Below are 20,245 nucleotides of genomic sequence, written 5' to 3'. Positions count from 1 at the left end.
AAATTGGTGACGAAGTTATATGCAGTGAGGGATCGTGCCGAATGCGGGGACACGGGGGGGCACCTGCCCCTCTCCAATCTGATTGGTCGATCTCGGCTGTCTCCCCAATTTTAATTTGCCGCGAGTGTATCAATCATAAAATGCGGAAGACAGTTTCCCCAGACACACGTGAATGAGAAGTTTGATTTTGATAGTTTTCAAGTATGTAGGCTTGCTAGCTGTGTAAGTATGGCTGGCTTAATGCACTAACAAATGGCTAGGCAAAAGCTGTTCCGTTATAGTTAAAACATGGGGAAAAACACTACGTGATACCGAGTGTCTTGGATATGGAGCTAATCAGTCTTTGGAGTGGCCGACACGGGTACCGCAGAATACAGCCGTTTTGAAACTGGCCATTGTCCTGTAGCGCCTAGCAGAGAGAGACTGTAGGATTCACTGTAAAAAATAAAACAAATTGAGTCCGTGTCTGATTTTTAGTCAAATTATACATTTTCTGGATAAAAACATAGCTAAAATTACCATAACTTTAATTGTGCCGTTTTATTTTGTGCGCATAATACAAGTCGATGACAGTCTTCATTTTTCTTCTTTGCACACTCCTTTGGTAGTGACCGTGTTTGTGCGACAATAAAAAATATCCGTAGTATACACTTTGCAAATGGGACCGTTTTTCACGGGACGGTTTTCATTAGGATACAATAGGTAAAACTATACGTTTCATACCAGTGATATATAAAATAAATCATATAGATTTCATTTTAGAAATGCTAATTAACTAAATCACCTGGTTTACTGCTTGGTGTGTGACGTTGGCAGACTCGCCGTGGGGAAGGCGTAGCGGCTTCCTGCGAGAGACTACATTATAAGGGTATTATATCTGCTGCGGGCATGGAGGACGAAAATTAACGCAAATCTTCCTTCTTGGTCAACACATGCGCAGTCCTCAGACCAACCAACACACGGCGACATTTAATGATCACACGGGGACATGGCGTTGCAGTCAGGGGATATTTCCATGAGATAACCGGGACGTGGGGAGGATCATCATCTCAGCTGGGAAAAGACGAGCCGTGTGGGGAAGCCGGAGGTCCGCGGTATCCTCGGACCTAAACCCTCGCACTAAGGGGTAACGTTATGCTTATGGCAATGTTTTCCCCTTCGGCAATATTTTATTATTGCAGAGACGCCCTTCAGAAATGAAATATTAAGATTTCGATAAAAGATGTATCGGGATAAGTTCGCTGTAGTCCTGTGTAATATTAAATGCGTAAATTGAACATTTTACTTCTTTCAAATATTAGTCTGTAATGCAAGCAGTAAATGATTGACACATCTGAGTGTCATTGAGTGTACACACATGCTAATTGAAATATGTATTTTTGCGGAATTGTCATTTGTTCCTAATTTGTTTTATTTAATATTAGTTATGCAGTAGTTAAAGACATTGTCAAAATGATGTTTTTGTGTTTGCCTCTGCAGAAATATGCGGAAACACTAAGCGCCACTGTGGTTTGTGTGTGAGAATGGACGTCCCAGCCGTCACTCACGTATATGACAATGGCTATCCCTGGCAGGGTTATGCGGGGTGGCCCGAGAGTGCCCCCATAACCAGTACACCAGGGGCATTTCCCAGCAGCCCCCCAGCTGAGTTTCACGCTCAGTACCAGTCTCCTCACAATGGCCCATTCGGTGCTGCTTCTGAAGCCCCTCCACCTTTCTGTGGGACAGGGCAGACTGCACTGCCCTCTTTGCTGAGCCAGCGGCAGCCTGCTTGGACTCCCTCACCGCCCTGCATCAATGGTACCTCTCAGGCTGTCTCACTGCTCACAGTGCAGGGTTTAAAATTAGCTCCTAATGTTGCCATACAGAAATTCCACTATGTATACCTTAAATAAAGAACTGTAACTTTTCACAAATTTACTCAAAATCTGCCGGAGACTCTGCTGTTTTTATTTCTATTGTTTATTTAGAGTACAGTTTATAATTATGCTGTCAACCAATATATTCAGCTTTTAACATGCCTATATTGTCATGTGAATTGAAAGACAAGGTCACCCACAGATATTTTTCCAGTGACATACTACTGCAGTAAACTTTGTATTAGGTATTGGTGAAACAACGACTGGGAATTCACTGTAATATTAATTACCAACTGTGACCCACTTGCTAAGAGATAAAATACGAAAAACTCATTATATTATCTTTGGAAACAGGTGATAAATATTGAATGACGTTTTTGTGTAATTTGGTATATTTCTTATTCATTGTTACTGTTTACTTTCTTCTCAGGTTTGTTTAATGGGCTTCACCTTGACTCCTCAAACTACACTATTTTACCAGCAGGAGGCAGCCCACACCTGGTGAGACGCCCATCTATGGTATCATGGCAGCATAGGCTCATGGGAGTTTTACTTACACAGAAATTTTCCGAGGGTAGAACGAAAAACACACAGTACCAGCAACTTATAAAGGCCAGTACTTCTAAATGCATGTCTTTATACATGGTAAGAAAATGCAAACTCCACCGAAATCCTAGAGGTGTGAGGTAACAGTGCTATCCCCCGTTCTATTTCTATGTTCAGTAGTGGTAGCAAGCGGGCAACAGAGAGTAGAGCGTCCATAAGCAGGGGTGGAAGGGTCGCATTTTTATAGTATTTCACATCTCAGGACCACAGTGTGTCCAGCCCCAGCTGCGAGTCCCGCTATGGCCTGGACCCCAAGCTCCTGCCCAGTGCCGTAAGTCTTCCATCTCTCTTTACATGCCTTACTAATGGCCTGTGTTAAACATCTGCGGGCCTCCTAATTTCTCTGTTCCTTAGACGTTCCCTCTTCCCACCTCCAGGTACAGATTATGCAGGATGACAAGGCCGAGTGGGAGGGGAAGGTGTTTGTGTCTGAGCCCACCGGCCCCCTTCCCCCACTGGCCACCACTGACTGCTTGACGGAGGACAGAGGTGTGGCTGGTGACATCGCACGCATGGCTCTCGGGGACACCCTGGCCTCCACTGAGGTCACACGGTGATGAAATCTGGCAACAGCTCTTGTCCGGCATCCATTTCTGACACCTCCCTCTCCTGCTCCTCCTCCCTCAGGGAGTGCCAGCCCTCACTTCATCCGCTGCACCTCCTATGCATTCCCCAGCCAGGCTGCAGCTGCCCAGCAGAGTTACTTGCCCCTGGGTGCCATAGTGGCCCCACTGGCCAGACTGAAGGAAACTGAGGTCAGTTTCAATGCGTAAACTTACAATATGAACATCATCCAATCCTAGGGCTCCCTGTATTCCTTGGTCATGGGAGTTTTACCTGTACAAAAATGTTTCGAGGGCAGAAGGAACAATGATTGCTTCAGAGAGCTAACTAATCAAATTGTAGAGGAGGTGAATCCAAGCAACAAGAGGAGGCGGGGCCAAGACTGGCTGGTTGGTCCCTCCTCCTCTAGTTGATTGGACTCACCTCCTCTGCAATTTGATTGGTTCAGAGAGATAACCAATCATTGTTACTTCTGCCCTCAGAACATTTTTTTGTGCAAGTAAAACCCCCATGAACATGTTTCTTGGGGCAGGCATTGGGCTCCCCATGACCTTGTCCTAGATAAGGAGTTGGATTGATAGACAGAATCAGTATTTTGTTGTTTTCAGATGGGTCACTTGCCTTTTCCTGGGACTTTTTCTCTCCTCAGTGTCCTCTGCCGGTTTGTGTCGCCGCTATGGACAAGGGGCACATACCAGACTGTGGTGACTGCGGTGCTCATATGTGCCCTTTCATGGCCTGGCAAGACTGTGGACAGAGGTTTTACTGCCCCTTCTGTGGAAACCTTAATGAAGGTACAGATACCGTAGAAACGTCCCTCACCTGACTGCTTTTCCCAGGGCTCTGCAGTCCTGAAGTGTAGTGGGGTTGTGCCAATCGATTTTGGTTGGCACGTGCCTATCCAGTATCTTGTAAAAATGTAACATATAAGTGAATTACTCAGTCAGCCAATAACATGCCTACATGGACTATGAATAGCATGTTAAACTTGGAGTAAACTTGCGGTCATGGTAATCTGGCTTCCCCCGTGAGATTGCATCTCTTAATCCCGTCCCTCATCATTCCTGTCTTCTACGATAACTCTGCACATCATCGAGTTGTCATGTAGTGACATTCAAGACTCACATCTCAGTGGCACAAAGCGAGGTTAGCTGGATATGTTTGAATGCAGTGTTAACTGCGTATGTGTGTGTGTTTTTTTTTTTTTTTTTTGTGTTGTGTGTGGTTTTGAAATGGTGCCTACGCTCAGATTCGGTTTGCACAGTACTGCTGCTGAAGATCTCCACTCTGGTGGCCTCTCTGTCTGCTCCCTCCCACCCCAGTTCCGTGGCAGTCTTACCAGCCCACCAGCTGCCAGGGGAAGCGAGTGGACAGTGAGGAGAATCCTGAACTAAGCTGGGGATCATACGAGGTCCTGGAGATGCAGAAGGTCTGGGCTCTGCCAGAGAATGTGTGTGCGTGTGCAGACAAGGGTGCGGCGTTGTGCTCACCATGCCCGTGGCATGTCCGCAGGGTCAACCCCCAGGGCTCCTGCTGGCCGTGGACGTGTCATCTGCTGCAGTCCAAGGAGGACAGCTGGAGCTTGTCTGCCAGCAGCTGCGCACGTTCCTGGGCTTCCTCACCAGGTGACACCTGCACACACGCATGCACACTATACATCCATACATTTTAATTGACATTAATGAATGTTTTCAAAAATAATATTATATACAACTAACAAGTAATATACAAGTTAGACATTCACATGATTCAGCAGCCACTTATCTGGTACAGGGTGATAATTTATACCTAATCTGTGGCTGCAAACAGTCATATGCAACATACGTGGCTGTCTTACGTGTTTATTTCATAAAGGGGTGAAGCTGGGGACCAGTCAGACCTAAGAGTGGGCCTGGTGACCTACGGCAGGAAGGTCCACCTCTATGACTTAAGCCCCGCCCTGTCTCGCCCTCATATGATGGTTGTCATGGATACGGAGGAGCTGGAGCTGCCCATGTGGTCGGGGCTTCTTGTACCACTAAAAGACTGCAGGGACAGCCTTGACAGGTGAGGGTCGTCTGTTGGGCTCAAAGTAGAGCATCATTATTGCATATTTATTTGCAGATTTGTTCATATCGTTGCTGTCTGATGAAAACTGTGTATGTCCACTTTTTGATGATTGTGAGTTTTTACTATAGTTGGAATATTCCCACTCTTCTCTGTCTAATGATAGTGTTTGACATCTAAATGTAAAGATGCTTTATGATGTCATCTATTTAATCACTATTTATATTTGTACTATTTGACATTCACCAGTATTTCTTATGGTTGTTTGCATGCATGATATTATAATGCTAATTTTAACAATTAATTGTTGATATCTGTATAGTTATTTAACAAAAATTGTTGTTAAATGTGTATATAAAATTAGATTAGTTTATATCTTGTTTACACTGACATATTTTCCTCGCTGACAGTCTTAAATCCATTTAAAACATTAAGTTGTTCACTGATGGCTGTTTCAAGATAGGTATCTCATCACGTTATTTTATGTTTATTTTTGTAATTTTCTCAGAAATTGCGTTTTGTGATGCTTTGGATTTTTGGAGTTATGTATGTATTTGTGGGGTCCTGTGATTTCCATCCAAATCTGGTCAGATGTTGGCTAGTTACCATAAGGGTCATTTCCACCGTGAGAACTTGGGCCAGTTCCCAGCCCTCTAATTGGCCCTATCAGCCTTTTGTATCTCCGCTGTGGTGAGGAAACCAGTGATGCAGGGGTCCGTTCATGAGTGACCCAAACTCGCCCAATACTTTTATTTAACCTGACCAAGACCTGAACGCTAATATTAATATAGAGAAAATGATGCCCAACCCACTTCCTGACCTGTTTTGTATGCTTCGATTTTACATGCCTGAATTCATATGCTTAAAAACTGAGCCGCCTGCAAATCACACAAATAAAATTTTTTTGTTTGACTCGTATCCACGGGTGCAAACCCGCCTAAAAGCTGAGGTGTGATGAGATGCACCGTCAACAAGGTAAAGAGCCCAGAACTAAGTTTTTAAAGATTTTTTTCAGTGAACTGAAAAAAATAGCCTTTAAGGAGGCTAAAGTGGATACATGCAATTGAGACAGAGCTCAACATGTCACACTCTGAAAACTAAAAGATTTTTGTCCTCTTAAAGGCTCATGTTTTTGGGTCAGCTGCTTATAAAAACAAAGTAGAATAAATTTACTTCTTAAAGAAGTAAATTGGACTTTCAATGGGGAAAAAGACAAATTTCATAGGACCATTCAGTGACTTGTAACTTTATTATTGTATAAGAAGCAGAACATGGTACTGTGACCCTGTATTGGATAAGTTGTTATGGAGAGCGGCTGGGCCAATGGAAGCAGGCTGTTATAGGCTCATGATGCATGGGGGTGTTTAGCGTTCTGCAGCAGGTCCCCCGCCTCGCCATGGAAGCAGAGGACAACCCCGGGTCCCAGGAGCTGCCAATCCGTGCAGCACTTCGGATCTTCCAGGTAACGCACATCCCCATGCTCACAGACTGGAGACACTTGCGGATTACCCCCCCCACCTCACACGTCCCCGTATGTGCGTGTCCCCTAAGGCACTGGGGTGTCCCGGCAAGCTGCTGGTCTTCCATGCGGCACCGCCAAGCGAAGAGGCACTCACACGTGGGCCCTCGGGATTCTTACGCTCTGCGAAACCCAAGGCGCGTGAATCCCATCCATGTTTATCAATGGACCGAAAAACACAGCAAGACATCCATGCCGACCGTCATTTTTCTCTTTGCGTTTCAGTCCGTGTTCCAGCCGCCGGATGCTTGCATTTCATTGGCTAAGGAGTGTGTCAGTCAAGGCTGCTCCGTGCACCTCTTCCTGTTCTTGCAGCAGGATGTGGGCGGTGCATGGCCAGGACATACCACGCATTTCACAGGGGGAGGATTCTTCCCTTATAACGGCCTTCAGGTGCGGCAGTGCCAATGGCATGATTATAATTGGTGGCATTGAGTGTCAATCAAATTGAAGTCCCTCCTACATTTTTCCTCTGTTAATTCATCTTTTCAGTCAGAGGTAGACAGGGAGCAGCTAAATCGTGACCTGAGGAGGTGTGTGGAGACCAATACGGCCTACAAAGCTCAGCTCAGAGTTTTTGTCAGCAAAGGTTCAGTGCAAACATTATACACCATTCATGCTTTTTAAGCCACCCTTAAAAAAGCATTATTCTTTAAATATGCATGCCGTTCCGCAGGCCTGCGTGTGTCTGGCTGTTACGGCGCATTCATACCGGGCCCTGATCCCGCCCACATCTCCATGGCTGCCCTCGACTGGAGCACGGCTTTAGCTCTGGAATTCAGTCACGACGGCCCGCTGGATGACGGGAGGGGCGTGGTCATACAGGTATCAGCGAAGGCCGACGTCTGCAGGAATCCCCACTGAGACATGCCTGTGTGGTGCAGGTGACCTTTTCTTCGCGCTGTCATGCTGCATCTAGGCTGCTCTGTCATACACTAACGCCAAGGGGGAGAGGAGGACGCAGATCCACAGTATGAGTGTGAATTGCTCGAACAACCTGCTGGACACCTTCCGTAACTGCCAGGCTCAGACGCTACTAACATTCTACTGCAAGAAGAGTAAGGACGCCCCGCCCACACATACCTGGGTTCATGGTTTCGCTGTGCATTGGCTAAATATCCATGATCGAAAACTCCAGAAATTTACTCGGCACCACGTTTGACAGCATCCCTCGATGCATCTTTTTGTGTGTGTGTCGCAGTGTTTGCCAGAGCTCTGGAGCGCCCCCCACAGGAGCTACGTGAGGAACTGCAGGTGGAAGTGACCCGAGCGTTGGCCTGCTACCGGAAGCACTGCTGCTCCAGTGTGGTCACACATGGTCAGGTACAGATGGCAGGGGGGACCGACGAAGACATGATATAGCACATGCTACACTTCCTCTGGCGCCCTCTTGTGTTCAGCTGGTGCTGCCTCAGTTCCTGAAGGCCTTCCCAGTCTACCTGAACAGCCTGCGCAAGAGTGAGGTGCTGCTTCCCGGGCTGCGCAGCTCCATCCCCCAGCGTCTGCAGCTGCGCAGCCGTCTGGTCAGCATGGACGCCAGGAGTACGGCCCTGCACTTTTATCCACTGCTGCTCCAACTGGTGAGCGCCGTCCCCAGACCCGAGGTCTTCACTCTGCGTCGATGTGACCCATTTCTTCTATCTGTAGCCAGTCCCTGCTGAGGACTGTGCCAATCTCGCACCGGCCGAGCCCGTGCGCTGCAGTGCCAGCAGCCTGGACCCGGCGGGACTCTACCTGGCCCACGGGCCCCTGGTGCTGCTGCTGTGGGTGGGCCGCTGTGTGAGCCCCGGGGCCTTAAGACAGCTCTTCAACATCACCTCCTTCTCCCTGCTGCCCCCTGGTGAGGTGAGGACAGGCCAGCAGGGTGGTGGAATAGGGGTTGGGCGGAGGTGCAGTCATTCCATCTTGTCTGACTACTGTTCCAGATTAGAATATCAGCTACTAGATGGACTGATGTTTATCCCAGACCCTAATGTTGCACGAGAATGATTAAAACTAATAGTAATGACGCTTGTCCCTCTAATCATGAGGAAAGATGAGGCACATTCCTACCCGCATTAGCATGTTTTTGTTTGTACATCCTCTAGGCTTGTCTACCTGTGCTGGACACGCCCCTCTCCATAAGCGTGAGGAGCCTCGTCCAGACACTGCGGTCACACGCACCTCATTCGCTCAAGGTTAGTGTCCTGACCATGTGAGGTGTCACACGGCCAATCGCACTCAAGCACTGAACACGAGGCCCACCAGGACCATCTGGGTGGCCACTGGCAACTCACCGAGTGTGTGTCTCTTCAGCTGGTGGTGGCCAAACAGGGAGAAGTCAGTGAGGAGGTTATCCAGCCCTTACTAGTGGAGGACAAGAGTCCAAACGGTGGGGCTTCCTACCCAGACTTCCTGTACCACCTGCACGTTAACTCAATGCGCCTGCTGCTGTGAAAACACAGCTCTCTCCAGTGTTGAACAACCCTGCATTTTATCCTTACTTTAAATATACCCCCCATATATTTGGTTTAAGAAGTGCTCATTTTCAAATCTGTCTAATTTAACAAGAAACACTGGAACAGTACAGTGTTGTCAAATCTCAGTATGTGGAAGGTAGGACAGTCATGCAAGAACAAAGCAATAATTAAATATTTGCATTTTTACCAATTATTTTTCTAACATACAAGTCCTTTGTAACTAAATGTTGATGTCATTTCCACCTACAAAATACTACTGTGTTCTACATGGGAAATCAGAATGATTCCTTGGTTCCATCATCTTACCACCTGTGCTGCATGTCCACAACGGAATAAACCAACCATTCGGATGTCCCTTACATGGTGTAGCGCCTCCTTATATCAAACACATATTTTATACAGCCGTGGAAAAATTGAGACCACTCTTTAAACAAATCTGCATTTTGAAATCCTGGTTTAATCACGGTTCTGCTGGCAGAATGACGCACTGAGCAGCAGGATGCTTCCAGGTTGAACATTTCTGATAGCAGAACGCAAAAAGAAGGTAAAACAGGAGACACTGGGAACGACCAGAAACCAGCCAGTTAGAGTGCTGAAGCGACATTCTAATGCCAGAGATGACTTAACTTATCCAACAGTTTCTCATGAATTGGAGGATGGCATCAAGTGACCTTCCAAAGGAATGGGAAACATTAAGTGCAGGTGGGAAGTGCACTGCTAGGACAGTTCATAACAGGCTCCTAGAAGCAGGACTGGAAAACCAGGCTGCAGTTTACAAAATAAAATATTATTCACAGACACACACCCATAATTTGAGAAATAAATAAAACAAATTGTGCTGTGGTCTCAATTTTTTCCACAGCTGTGTATTAAAATGATTCCAGGGACCCCGTTAGCACACACCTTCTGATCAGCATCAGTTGGACAAGATATTTATTGTGGAATTTCAACACTTTGAGAGTCTGCAGGGGGCTCAGACTATTAGATCACTCAGAAGATAATTTACAATTATCTGTGCACGTGTCCCATAGGAGAGTCCAGTGGTAGTTTGTCACCAAAGCACCTTCTCTTTATTCAGCATAGTCACACATCCAGGGCACTCCAGGTCACCAGGAGGTGATCTCCACAGGTTGGAGACCCAGCCTGGCCCTCACAGGTACTTGTACACCACTCTATCCTTCACCGTCTGTACCTCCAGCTTGACAGGGCACTTGTAGAAGTAGGACAGCAGGGTCTCAGTATAGCCTATAAGGAAGTAGATCTTCTGAGGGCTCACTTTCTGGAGCAGAAGTGCACAGACCACCATGACATTGCCTCTGCGCTTGAGGACCAATTCGTCAGCCAGGAGGCCATGAAATGTGCCAAAGATGAAGCGCCTTATAAAGACGTCCTCCACTGTCCTCTCAGCCGCGCCGGTCTCTCCCTCCAAGTTACCTGAACATTCGGAAAGGGAAAAGTCAGCTTTGGGAGACCGAAAGGCAAAGACCAGGGCTCACAAATTCCCCCTTTTTCTGTAGCCTGTGCTGATTAAGATCATTATACAATGATCCTGCATTATACAAATGATGTGGTCTTTTGAGTCATTTTATGCTTAAACTATGTCATGTGTTTCCTCAAACAGCATGATGTCTCTCACTTACTGGTGTGCTGAGACAGCCAGCCCTTGCGATGAGCTATGTGATGAGGGTGAAGGGCCTGTTCGTATGTCACTGGCTTGTCCCCTTTACCAACACGAATCCTGGCTGCATGGTGCTGCAAATCGAACAACACGGTGAAATACACAGATGCGAAGACTGACCCTGAATAAAACACTAGTCAGTGGCCAGACAAATGAAACGCCGGTAAAATGAGTATATTGCTGTTCAGCGCCAGTTTGACACAGAAGCAGCAGATTAAAGACACGATTATATAACTGGCAAGGTTTTCGTGTTACGCGGACCTTGTATCTATGTTTTTCCACCCCATACTACGAAAATATAAAAATAGTCAGGAGAGTAAGGCCATTGTCTTGACAAAACCCACAACGCATAATATACTTCTGAATACATAAGATTAAAAGAACTGCACCATTCACACAGATAGTGCTAACAAATCGCTAAGAAGCGAAAAGAAAACGGGCATTTAGGCACCTTGTAGCATGTATCGGTTGCATGGATGGCTCGTAACCCATGGGTATTGAAGATCGCACTGCTAATCCGAGCTAAAGAGTTCTGCAGAAAAACAACAGCAGCAAATTTAGTTGATGCAGCTTTCCAGCTAATACATTTAACTAATTCATAAACCCCGCACGAAAAACATTAAATATTCGTACATTACGTTCAGCAACAACAATCTAAGTTCAAAACATGTCAAATAGACGCAAAATATACATATTTTATAATTTAAATGTATTCCGAAATAATCAAGATAATGCACTAAATTATTGTTTATAACAAAAGAAAACTCATACAGCCAGGACAACGCTTCGCGTTCCGAAGGACATCGCCATCTTGAAGTGGACGGATCTTTATTGTTGTGCGATCTCATTGGAAGAAATTAAATGGGCGTGGCTTTAAGCAACCAATAGCTGCAGGGGATGCTCCTGCTCGCACAAATCCAGTTCCCGCACCAATGTTCGCCGATGATCCTTAAACCCATCGTATGAAATCGTCGGATTCTGCGCTTCGTAAAAATAGTCAACGGATAATTGCTTTATTTTATTCGTCCTCATATTAATTTAATTGTTTGTCACACAGATATTCCTGGCAGTTGAAGCTGCTGACAAAAAAAATTAATTTCTGTTTTAATTTAAAACCTAATCATATATTAACCTTTACAATAAATATTATAGTAAAATTAAATTGTACATTACATTGTAATGTACAATGTTTCCCAACGGCACATGTGGTCTAGTGGGCTAAAGCTGTACAGCTGTAATCAAAAGGTCACTAGTTCAAACCCAACCTTGAACAAGGCCCTTAACCCCCCAGCTGCTTAGCTGCTACAGGTGGCTGTCCTTCACAGCCAGCTTACTCTACAAATAGTGCAAGTTGGGGGAGGCATAAAGACAATTTCCCCACAGGGATCAATAAAGTATCTATTATTCAATTTCAGTCCAGTGTTTAGACTCTTATCACATCTTCAACTGAGCGACGGTTAACCTGGTGAGCTGATGCTGACAAAAAATGTTTAAGTTTTGAACTTTTCTCTGAAATACCATCATTATATAAAAACAAGTGAAACTGATAGAGTGACTTCAGTGAAATGTGAGTCGGCTACACAGCTTTACAATGTTTTTGGTTTATGTTACAGGTGCACAAACGCGGACTTCACCATTAAGCAAGGTAGGCAACCGTTTTGAGCCTCCGAGAACTAGGGGCCACATGAAGACAGAATTTCCATTAGTTACATATAAGGATGTAACATAATATGATAATTTAAGTTAAAGCAACGTGTCTGTTAATCTCATTTTCAGCGACAATTTTCAAGACAGGTTGTTTTGTTGCCAAGCGAGTCGCTAAAAAACCCCCATGTCACCCTAGAGTCCTCTGAGAAGTTGGTCCACACTTTCACGTGGTACACAACACACCAACAAAAGCCAGAACATCTTTGCAGTCACAAAGCACATCTATCAACTCCCTGTAGCTGCTTTTGTAGTTCTGTTGGCTAGATGCTGAACACACATCTTTGTCCTCACTAGGATCAGTCCTCACTAGGGTTGCCACTGTCAATCTGAAGAAATCAAGGAGGCCATTCCCCCTACCCAGTCCGCAATTATAAGTTTTGCACTATAGTACAGGCAAACCAAAAGTCTTTGAGTAAAACCTGCCTAGCTTGCTTTTGTTAAAAAAGTATTACAGCTGGGAAACTGAATATCAAATATGAGGCTAACTTAACCACAGTCAATTTTGGGGCTCATTGGTATCAAACTGAAAATAGAGGACAAATCACCTCCAGTACTGGTTAAAAAAAATGGAATACAGCATTTAGTTCTTCAAAGGAGGATGATCCCATGTCAATGTGAAGGTGCATATTAGTAATAGCTAAAATGACTCTTTTGGGACACAGTTCGTTTGATTTCATTCACCTAAACAATTCCTTCTGATTCGTTCACCAGCTCGTTCAGTGGCACTTCCTGTTTGCATGAAATAGATCTATTACAGTATTTAGGCTAAATAGTGCTAAGCAGTAATCTAAGTATAAATAAGTCATGCGAGAAATAATATTTGTTATCGAATTATAGTCTAAGTCTCTCAACATTGTACCTTAGCTACTCATGTTTGTTAAAAATGTAAGCCTAACATCTCATCACATAGCTAAAGAATTCAAATGCTAATGAACCTTGGTTAAAATCGTTTTAAACCGTGAAAATTTTTAATCCCTAAAGTCCAATTGCAATATAAGGGAAGTCACTGCACATGTAGGCTATGTACTACACCAGTATAGATGGTGTATTTCAGTCACGACAGGTACCACGCTCACATTCTGTAGCCTATCCAAGTCAATTTCATCGTCTCACGTCCAACTCAGTCTTTCATTCACTGTAAGCATACACATTCAGCCCCAGGTTTAGCTTGCAGCCAACACTTGAGGTTGGCAGCCGTGGAAAAAGTAATTCACAGTGTGTCATTTACAGTGGTGACTTCTGAACAAAATCTTCTCTAAAGCAAACTCTAGACTGCCCCCCCCATTTAATTACATTTGGGATGTGGAGGTAGACACTAAAATAAGGATTCTTCTGACCTGTTTTTTTCATTTAGAGAATCAATTGTAATGCCTGGTGATTTATCTGTTGATGTAAATGTTTATATTATTATAACAAGCAAGACATGATCTAGTACCAGTAAGGGGGTGGAGGACACTAGGGCCTAAGCAAATGGGCCATGGTCTCATACCATTTTTTACAGTGAGAGCTATACTTTTACAAAGGAAATACTCTAGCTAATGACTCGTGATGGTATATTTTGCGTAGGGGGTCCCCCTCGGTGTATTTTGTCAATAGGGGAGGGGGGGGTCTTCCTTGGTTTTGGAAGTTGTGATCCATTGGTTGACGACCACTGCACTAGAGAAATGAAACAATGGATTTTTCAACATTTATTGTCAGGGTTTTCACTCTCATTGTGTCCCCTAAATGCCAACTGCTCTCGACCCAAGAATGAAATCTCACAGTTTTTCCTCACTGTGTGTCGCTGTGGTGAGTGATACATCTGTCATTCCTCACTGCGGTTCCCACTTTCAGTCTGAAGAAATAATGGAGGCCAACCCCCCCCCCCCCCCCCCCATCCCATCCCTCCAGGTCTACAATCATATAATTAGTAGGGGGAGGGTCCCTAGTGCGATTCAAGAGCATATAACAAATCACATTCCGTATTGATTAAGAAAGGAACATAGCATTTTATTTTTAGTATGGGACAATCCCGTAATATACAGTACGAGTGGCAACTGTAATCCTCACATTTCCCAAAAGACTTCATTGCATGACTGCACTGACGTGTTTCTTTTGCAAAATAAAAAATCAGAACAAAAAATGTATTATTTACAGTATATACACAGGATTAGCTACAATCAACAAAATCAGTATTTACAAATAATTAAGAAAAAACAGAATTCTTGACTCTTACTTGGAGTAAGATCAATGCCTTGTTCACAAACTGAGCAAGAATATTGGTGGATGGGTGAGTTTAGTTTGGCAGGTGACTGACCTCACATTCTGAATGACTGACTTGTGTCAGTCATCTTTGGCTCAAGAACAAGCAAAAACTCAACATCTAGGAGTGACACTGCTTCACTGGGTGGGTTTAAAAAAGCATCATATTCCAATCAACTACAAAACAGAAGGTGATATGAAAAACACTAAAATCTATAAGCTCATTGAAGCAGAAAATGTTTTCCTTCACAGAAGTTCCTTTAATCAAGCTAAGGGTGGTGCTGTTTAGCACAATACTTTGTCAGACATTTTTTGAGCCACTGCACTTTTTTGGTTTCACATCATTGTTATAATACATAACCATTACAAGACCGGGGACATGACAAAAATTTAGCGGGGTGTTCAACATTGTAATTTTACTACCTGGCTATGTTCCTGATTGGTACCAAAAGCAAATTTTTTTTTTGAGGTGGGGGGGGGATTCAAAAGCGTTATTTTACTATATGGCTACATGCCTGCATGGTTTTACGCTATTGTTTTTGTGAATTGTTACGTTTTATTTCTCTTCTTGTTATTGAGGCATTGCGTCACCTGTTTTCTTGAAGAAATATATATACATGCAGGATATCATTGGATCCGGAGAGTGACTGGAAATGAATGGCACGCCTGGGAGTTGTACTGCAGCTCAATCTGCCTCTGTTACAAGCTGAGCGAATACCTCCACTACTATGCTGAATGAGCAGAGTAGATTTTCTGAATTTCTATCTGTTCCCTTTCCTTGAATCATTGACCCATCTATCCCAATTGAGTTAGCTGATGTGGTTGCCATTACTGCCCAGTAAGACTTTTACTTTTGTCCTGCTCAGTGTGTCGTCATGACTGCGCCTGCCGCAGGAATCTGAAATGTGTAAAATCTAGAACTGTTATGAAATGCAGGCTATAGTGAGCAATGCCACAAAGTGTGTTATATAATCCTTGGCAGAGTACTCCGTTGGTATATTTTGTATTTATAGCATACAATAAACTGAATTTTTAATTGTGGTATATACTAATTTTGGCCCTCTTTGAATCCCCCACTGTTGAAATAGTGATAATTTATGTAATTTTTTAGAATTAGAAATAAAATGAACAGCTGCATATATGATGGCGGTTTCCAAACCTCTCCCTCAGAACGTCCAGCCAACATGTGGATTACATGTTTTTCATCTGCAGTACATCTGACTGAAAATGCAGTTGACTGTATTGCAGTTAGTTGACTACTTTAATCAGAAAGTGGGGTTGCAAAACTAGACAAATATCAGAATGACTGGATACCATGGGGGAGGTTTGTGAATATCTGGTTTAGATTTCCAATAAACATCTCAGAGTTATCTCTGCACTCAAATTTAAAGCTGTATTTTAAATTAACATAACTTCAACTGAATAGGTTGCTTGACGACCCTGAGGACTTATCCAGCCTCCATACTCAATAATAATCAAATATGTTTTTTTTTCTAGAATTTCAGTCTCTATTTGATCGTTATAGCACCAATAATTATATTTAGCTAAATGATTTGTTAGTGCGTATATATCTCATGAGTTAATGTTCAGAGTGGCGTGTGCAGTTGCGGCGAGCGGTCATGCGGTGGCAGTGGCGGGCTTTAGTTTCACGGGGGGGCGTCCGGCTGGCTGCAGCCCGAGCGCAGGGTGAGCAAACGTCGTACTACAGATAGACGCGGCGGGGAGGCGCGCAGCACTCGGCTCAGCTCGCCAGCGAAGCTCGGCTCTGCGGACCCGGCGGCCAACTGCTACCGGCCAGCGGCGAATCTCCTGGGCAGGACACTACGGGCGCGACAGTCGCCGACCGATAAGGAAAGCGTTTCGGAGGCGGTGTCACTCGGCAGCGGGATAAGACATGGCTACCACGACCTGTACGCGGTTTACGGACGAGTACCAGCTGTACGAGGAGCTCGGAAAGTAAGGCTGTGGGTTATTCGCTGGGCACCCCGTGTGGTGACGGGGCTGTGTGGCTGGCGAGCGGCGGCGTAGACGCTCGGCTGTCGGTGATAATGACAGCAACCAGGGGAAGCGCGTTGCTGGGCGGGCGGGATGCAGCTGACCTAATCGGCGGGAGGGACTGTGAGCCTCAATGCCTCCCGGCTCCTCCGGCTCCGCCGCAGCTGCGAGGTACCAGACCCAGGGGGGCGGTTTCAGTCGGGGAGTCTCTAATACGATGGACGCCGCCTCCGCTCCGGGGTGGGTTTAGGTCACTTTTAAAACGACCCCCGTACCGTCGGATGGAGAAGCGATCCTGTTGGTCATTACGCCAGATAACCGACAGCCGGTATTAAACAGCGTCGCTTGACTGTTTATCTCCTCGGCATGTAATGACTTCTTATCAATTCAGGATTTTCACTAAATATTTGGCCCTGCTCAGGTGCCCGTTATGAAACACCGCGCTGACGACGCGCGCTAGGATTGCGGGGCTGGCAGCGTGCGTGCGTGAGCGAGTGAGGGCGGGGGGCCGCTACAGCGATCCGCCTGCCCGCCCACTCCGGGCCGTTTGGCGGGGGTGGGCTCACCGATTGCTGTACGCTATGCGGTGTGAGCCCGCTTCTCCGTCTTCAGGCAGATTGAAACGTTAACGCTGCTGCCGGAGATACCCTGGGATAATGCTGCTCTCCCTGGTTTACCGTCCGTGTGCGCTCGCACGCAGAAGCGCCGCAGACCTTCGTATTCCTGACAACATCCATATCGTTGCGCAATCCACTTGACACATTTGCATTTCATTTAAATGCTGTTAAATTCGGGGGTTGTCTCCTGACACGTGACCTGTGCCTCCTGCGACGCACTCCGTACTCCAGGCTGAGTGCATTAATGGATGCATGTATGGACATTTACAGAAATATATCACCAGTAACAAAAATCCTTCTGATAATGATACAGCACATTTTCAATGTAATGTGGCTTTGGATAAGCATCAGTTAAATTACTGTAAATTGGTTTCACTTACGGAGGAAAAACAGACATTGGATGACCCTTCACTTTAATTATTAAAGCCAAAACTGGAAACTGATTGTCATCCAGGAGAGAAAATCATAAAGTAGGTAAACGCTGTGATGAACATGTAAGGCCTGCAGCCACACCCAACCAGACTATGCCCCACCTCACCAGTACCGCAGGCACGCAGAGTTCTCATTGCTTGATTAACCTAAGGGAAATCTATGAAGCCTGCCTGAAGTGGCCCTTTGTGTGTTACCGAGCATGCTGCCTGCTCAGTTTGTGGCTTGCTGGGTTTCTGGTTGCTTGTCCCTGGTTTCTACACTTCTTTTAAATAAATAATCTTATTTGTTGATTGCGATTTGGCCTTGGTATTTGCAATCCTCAGGATTGGTTTGTGAACCAAGCCTCTGTTTTGAGACTCTCTCTAGTGCTTGCTCGTCATTCCTTAGTGCGAATCATTAAAACCATTTGCTCTCCACTTGGATCTCAAACCTCTTTCATTACAAAAAATGAAGACAGTAGTTACTTCAGGGTTCCTGGTGCTTGTCATTCACTTTATTAAATCATCCACTTAATTATCTAATGAGTGGAATAGAAGTGATTGATATGAACACAGAGACCACTTTCAGTGTTTGCTGGTGAGTAATGCAGTAATGCCTCCTCAGTGCCTGTAGTAGCTGAATGTTGCTATTATTGCTTAGTTGTTTGGAGGATCTGGTGCAGTCTGTGTTTTGTGTGTGTGTGTGTGTGTTCCACAGCACAGTTTGTGCTGCTTGATTTGTACAATTACCAGTTCCCTTGTTGGGAGAAAAAACTTGTTTCAGTTATTTCTGTAGTGTAGTGTAGAGATCCTAAGATCTGGTGACGAGTGGGACGCAGGCGTATAAGGGCCAGCCTTACAGATGGGATGCGAGTTGATGCGCAGTCATTGAAAGACCTGATGTAAGGCTGGTGACCTGGCTTTGCCTGGAAGTCAGAGGTCTTGTTCTATTGGTGATGGAGCTGGGGATGCTGCATTCTTGGTGGGGGGACCAGGGTTTGGGGGCCGCCATGGCGAATGTGATTCCCTTCTCTTCTATATTAAGGTATTCTTGGAATTAGTATACATGGTACTCTACATGCTCCATGGGGGTTGGCGGGCATCACCAAAGCACATTGCCTCCACCATGCTTGATAGATGGCGCCAAGCACTCCTCCAGCATCTTTTCATTTAATCTGTGTCTCACAAACATTCTTCTTTGTGATCCCAACACCTCAAACAGATTTGTCTATTCATAGCAGTTTTTTCCCAATCTTTTTGCAATTCTGCCTAAAAAGCCAGCATCCTGGAGTTGCCTCTTCACTGTTGATGTTGAGACTGGTCTTTGCTGGGTACTATTTAACGATTGCTAGTTGACAGCCTATGAGCAGAGGTAGAGATTTTAGGTCCAGAGGGTACAAATCCAGACCAAGATTTTGTTTCAACCAACCAGTTGAATATAAAGACTCATAGTCAGAGTACTCAACTGCTTGGTTAAATCTGGATTTTGTGCTCTGGACCTGAATTCTCCACCTCTGCCTATGAGGCGTCTGTTTCTCATCTGCACACTCTAATATATTTATCCTCTCACTCAGGGTCCTCCCTCACCTCTTTCTATTATGGTTAGAGCCAGCTTGCACTGCTCTGTGAAGGCAGCACTGCACAGTATTGTACAAGATCTTCAATTTCCTGGCAGTTTCTTGCATGGAATAACCTTCATTTCTCATTTTAGAAGCAAATTCTTTCTTTCTGACAATTTTTTGTTTGTTATCGAACTCCCAATTGCTGATGATCCAGATATTCAGCTAGCCAAAAGAAGGCCCATTTTCTTGCGTTTTTAATCATCATTTTATCTGTGCTAACATAATTGCAATAGGGTTTTCTAATGATCAATTAACCTTTTAAAATGATAAACTTGCATTACTGAACACAACATTCCACTGGCACACAGGACTAATTGTTGCTGATAATAGGCCTCTGTATGCCTATGTAGATATCCCATTAAAAAACGTCAGTTTCAGCTATGATAGTCATTTCCAACATTCACAGTGTCTATACGGTATTTCTGATCGATCTGATGTTATTTTAATGGACAAAAACTTGCTTTTCCTCAAAAGCAAGGAAATTTCTAAGTGACTCTGAACTTTTAAACGGTAATGTATGTCAGTGCCTCTTCAGAAGATGGTGCTTGAGGCGGCTACCCGTGTTGCCTAACTGGCATTACTGACACCCTTACTGCATCACGGCAGTTCCTCTGAGTGAACCAAGCCACAGCTCCCCTGTCTTTAATAGATGGTACATTCTGCACCTGATGGAACCATGATGTCATTGGTGTAGCTTAACACCTCAGCGGTGCATGGGTGCTGCATGTGCGCCTCGCAGTGGGTGCTGCTAAAGGAAAATGAGCAGCCCTTTGCGGGACTTTGGTCTAAAGTTAAGATGCCGCACACTCTCGACTTCTACACAGGCCCTGTTTGCACTGTCCAGTTGTGGGCCAGCACATGCTCTATAGACAGGCATGGTCTGCTTTGGCAGAGTGTTACCAGACAGCATCCGGGGGTGTGC

General features: G+C 45.0%; 3 protein-coding genes across 13 annotated transcripts in view; 2 read left to right on the top strand and 1 right to left on the bottom strand.

Moving 5' to 3' along the window:
- Positions 1-186: 186 nt before the first annotated feature.
- On the top strand, positions 187-9,412 carry si:dkey-13n15.2 (protein transport protein Sec24C). Of its 2 annotated transcripts, XM_049002440.1 has the most exons (23): positions 187-222; positions 609-702; positions 941-1,126; positions 1,480-1,800; positions 2,290-2,360; positions 2,668-2,736; positions 2,843-2,954; positions 3,093-3,220; positions 3,679-3,823; positions 4,352-4,458; positions 4,542-4,654; positions 4,884-5,075; positions 6,444-6,537; positions 6,627-6,731; positions 6,820-6,987; positions 7,087-7,183; positions 7,271-7,419; positions 7,514-7,652; positions 7,796-7,917; positions 7,995-8,174; positions 8,242-8,439; positions 8,682-8,771; positions 8,890-9,412. In XM_049002440.1, the coding sequence occupies exons 4-23, from the start codon at positions 1,524-1,526 to the stop codon at positions 9,028-9,030; spliced, it is 2,697 nt and encodes an 898-aa protein (XP_048858397.1). In that variant the 5' UTR covers positions 187-222; positions 609-702; positions 941-1,126; positions 1,480-1,523; the 3' UTR covers positions 9,031-9,412. The 2 variants fall into 2 exon arrangements, with proteins under 2 accessions (XP_048858397.1, XP_048858387.1); XM_049002430.1 differs by lacking the exons at positions 187-222; positions 609-702 and having other exon boundaries at positions 833-1,126.
- A 557-nt stretch (positions 9,413-9,969) lies between these two features.
- On the bottom strand, positions 9,970-11,568 carry mrps24 (mitochondrial ribosomal protein S24). Its single transcript, XM_049002451.1, has 4 exons — positions 11,503-11,568; positions 11,183-11,263; positions 10,694-10,805; positions 9,970-10,487 (listed from the first exon to the last, which is right to left on the bottom strand). Exons 1-4 carry the CDS (start codon positions 11,539-11,541, stop codon positions 10,204-10,206), a joined length of 516 nt encoding a protein of 171 aa, XP_048858408.1. The 5' UTR covers positions 11,542-11,568; the 3' UTR covers positions 9,970-10,203.
- Positions 11,569-16,329: 4,761 nt separating this feature from the next.
- LOC125714672 (calcium/calmodulin-dependent protein kinase type II subunit beta) overlaps positions 16,330-20,245 on the top strand; it is a 38,312-nt gene continuing 34,396 nt past the window's right edge. For 5 of the 10 annotated variants that reach the window (XM_048985542.1, XM_048985515.1, XM_048985560.1 and 2 more), the window contains exon 1: positions 16,331-16,635. In XM_048985542.1, coding sequence (XP_048841499.1) covers positions 16,574-16,635 — 62 coding nt within the window. In that variant the 5' untranslated portion in view covers positions 16,331-16,573. Of the gene's footprint in view, positions 16,636-20,245 lie in introns of all 10 variants that reach the window. The other 5 variants (XM_048985580.1, XM_048985570.1, XM_048985532.1 and 2 more) reach the window with 2 other exon arrangements.

Source organism: Brienomyrus brachyistius, chromosome 2, assembly GCF_023856365.1.
Source record: "Brienomyrus brachyistius isolate T26 chromosome 2, BBRACH_0.4, whole genome shotgun sequence".
In the NCBI taxonomy this organism is placed as follows: domain Eukaryota; kingdom Metazoa; phylum Chordata; class Actinopteri; order Osteoglossiformes; family Mormyridae; genus Brienomyrus; species Brienomyrus brachyistius.
This window is presented reverse-complemented; position numbering and strand designations above follow the sequence as displayed.

Coding starts and splice junctions, on each gene's coding strand:
- si:dkey-13n15.2 (XM_049002440.1), top strand. CDS start 1,524: ATGGACGTCCCAGCCGTCACTCACGTATATGACAATGGCTATCCCTGG. Junction 4,459..4,541: donor AGGTCCTGGAGATGCAGAAG/GTCTGGGCTCTG, acceptor GCATGTCCGCAG/GGTCAACCCCCAGGGCTCCT. Junction 5,076..6,443: donor TGCAGGGACAGCCTTGACAG/GTGAGGGTCGTC, acceptor GGGGGTGTTTAG/CGTTCTGCAGCAGGTCCCCC.
- mrps24 (XM_049002451.1), bottom strand. CDS start 11,541: ATGGCGATGTCCTTCGGAACGCGAAGCGTTGTCCTGGCT. Junction 10,806..11,182: donor CAACCGATACATGCTACAAG/GTGCCTAAATGC, acceptor TTCGATTTGCAG/CACCATGCAGCCAGGATTCG. Junction 10,488..10,693: donor CTGGCTGTCTCAGCACACCA/GTAAGTGAGAGA, acceptor CCGAATGTTCAG/GTAACTTGGAGGGAGAGACC.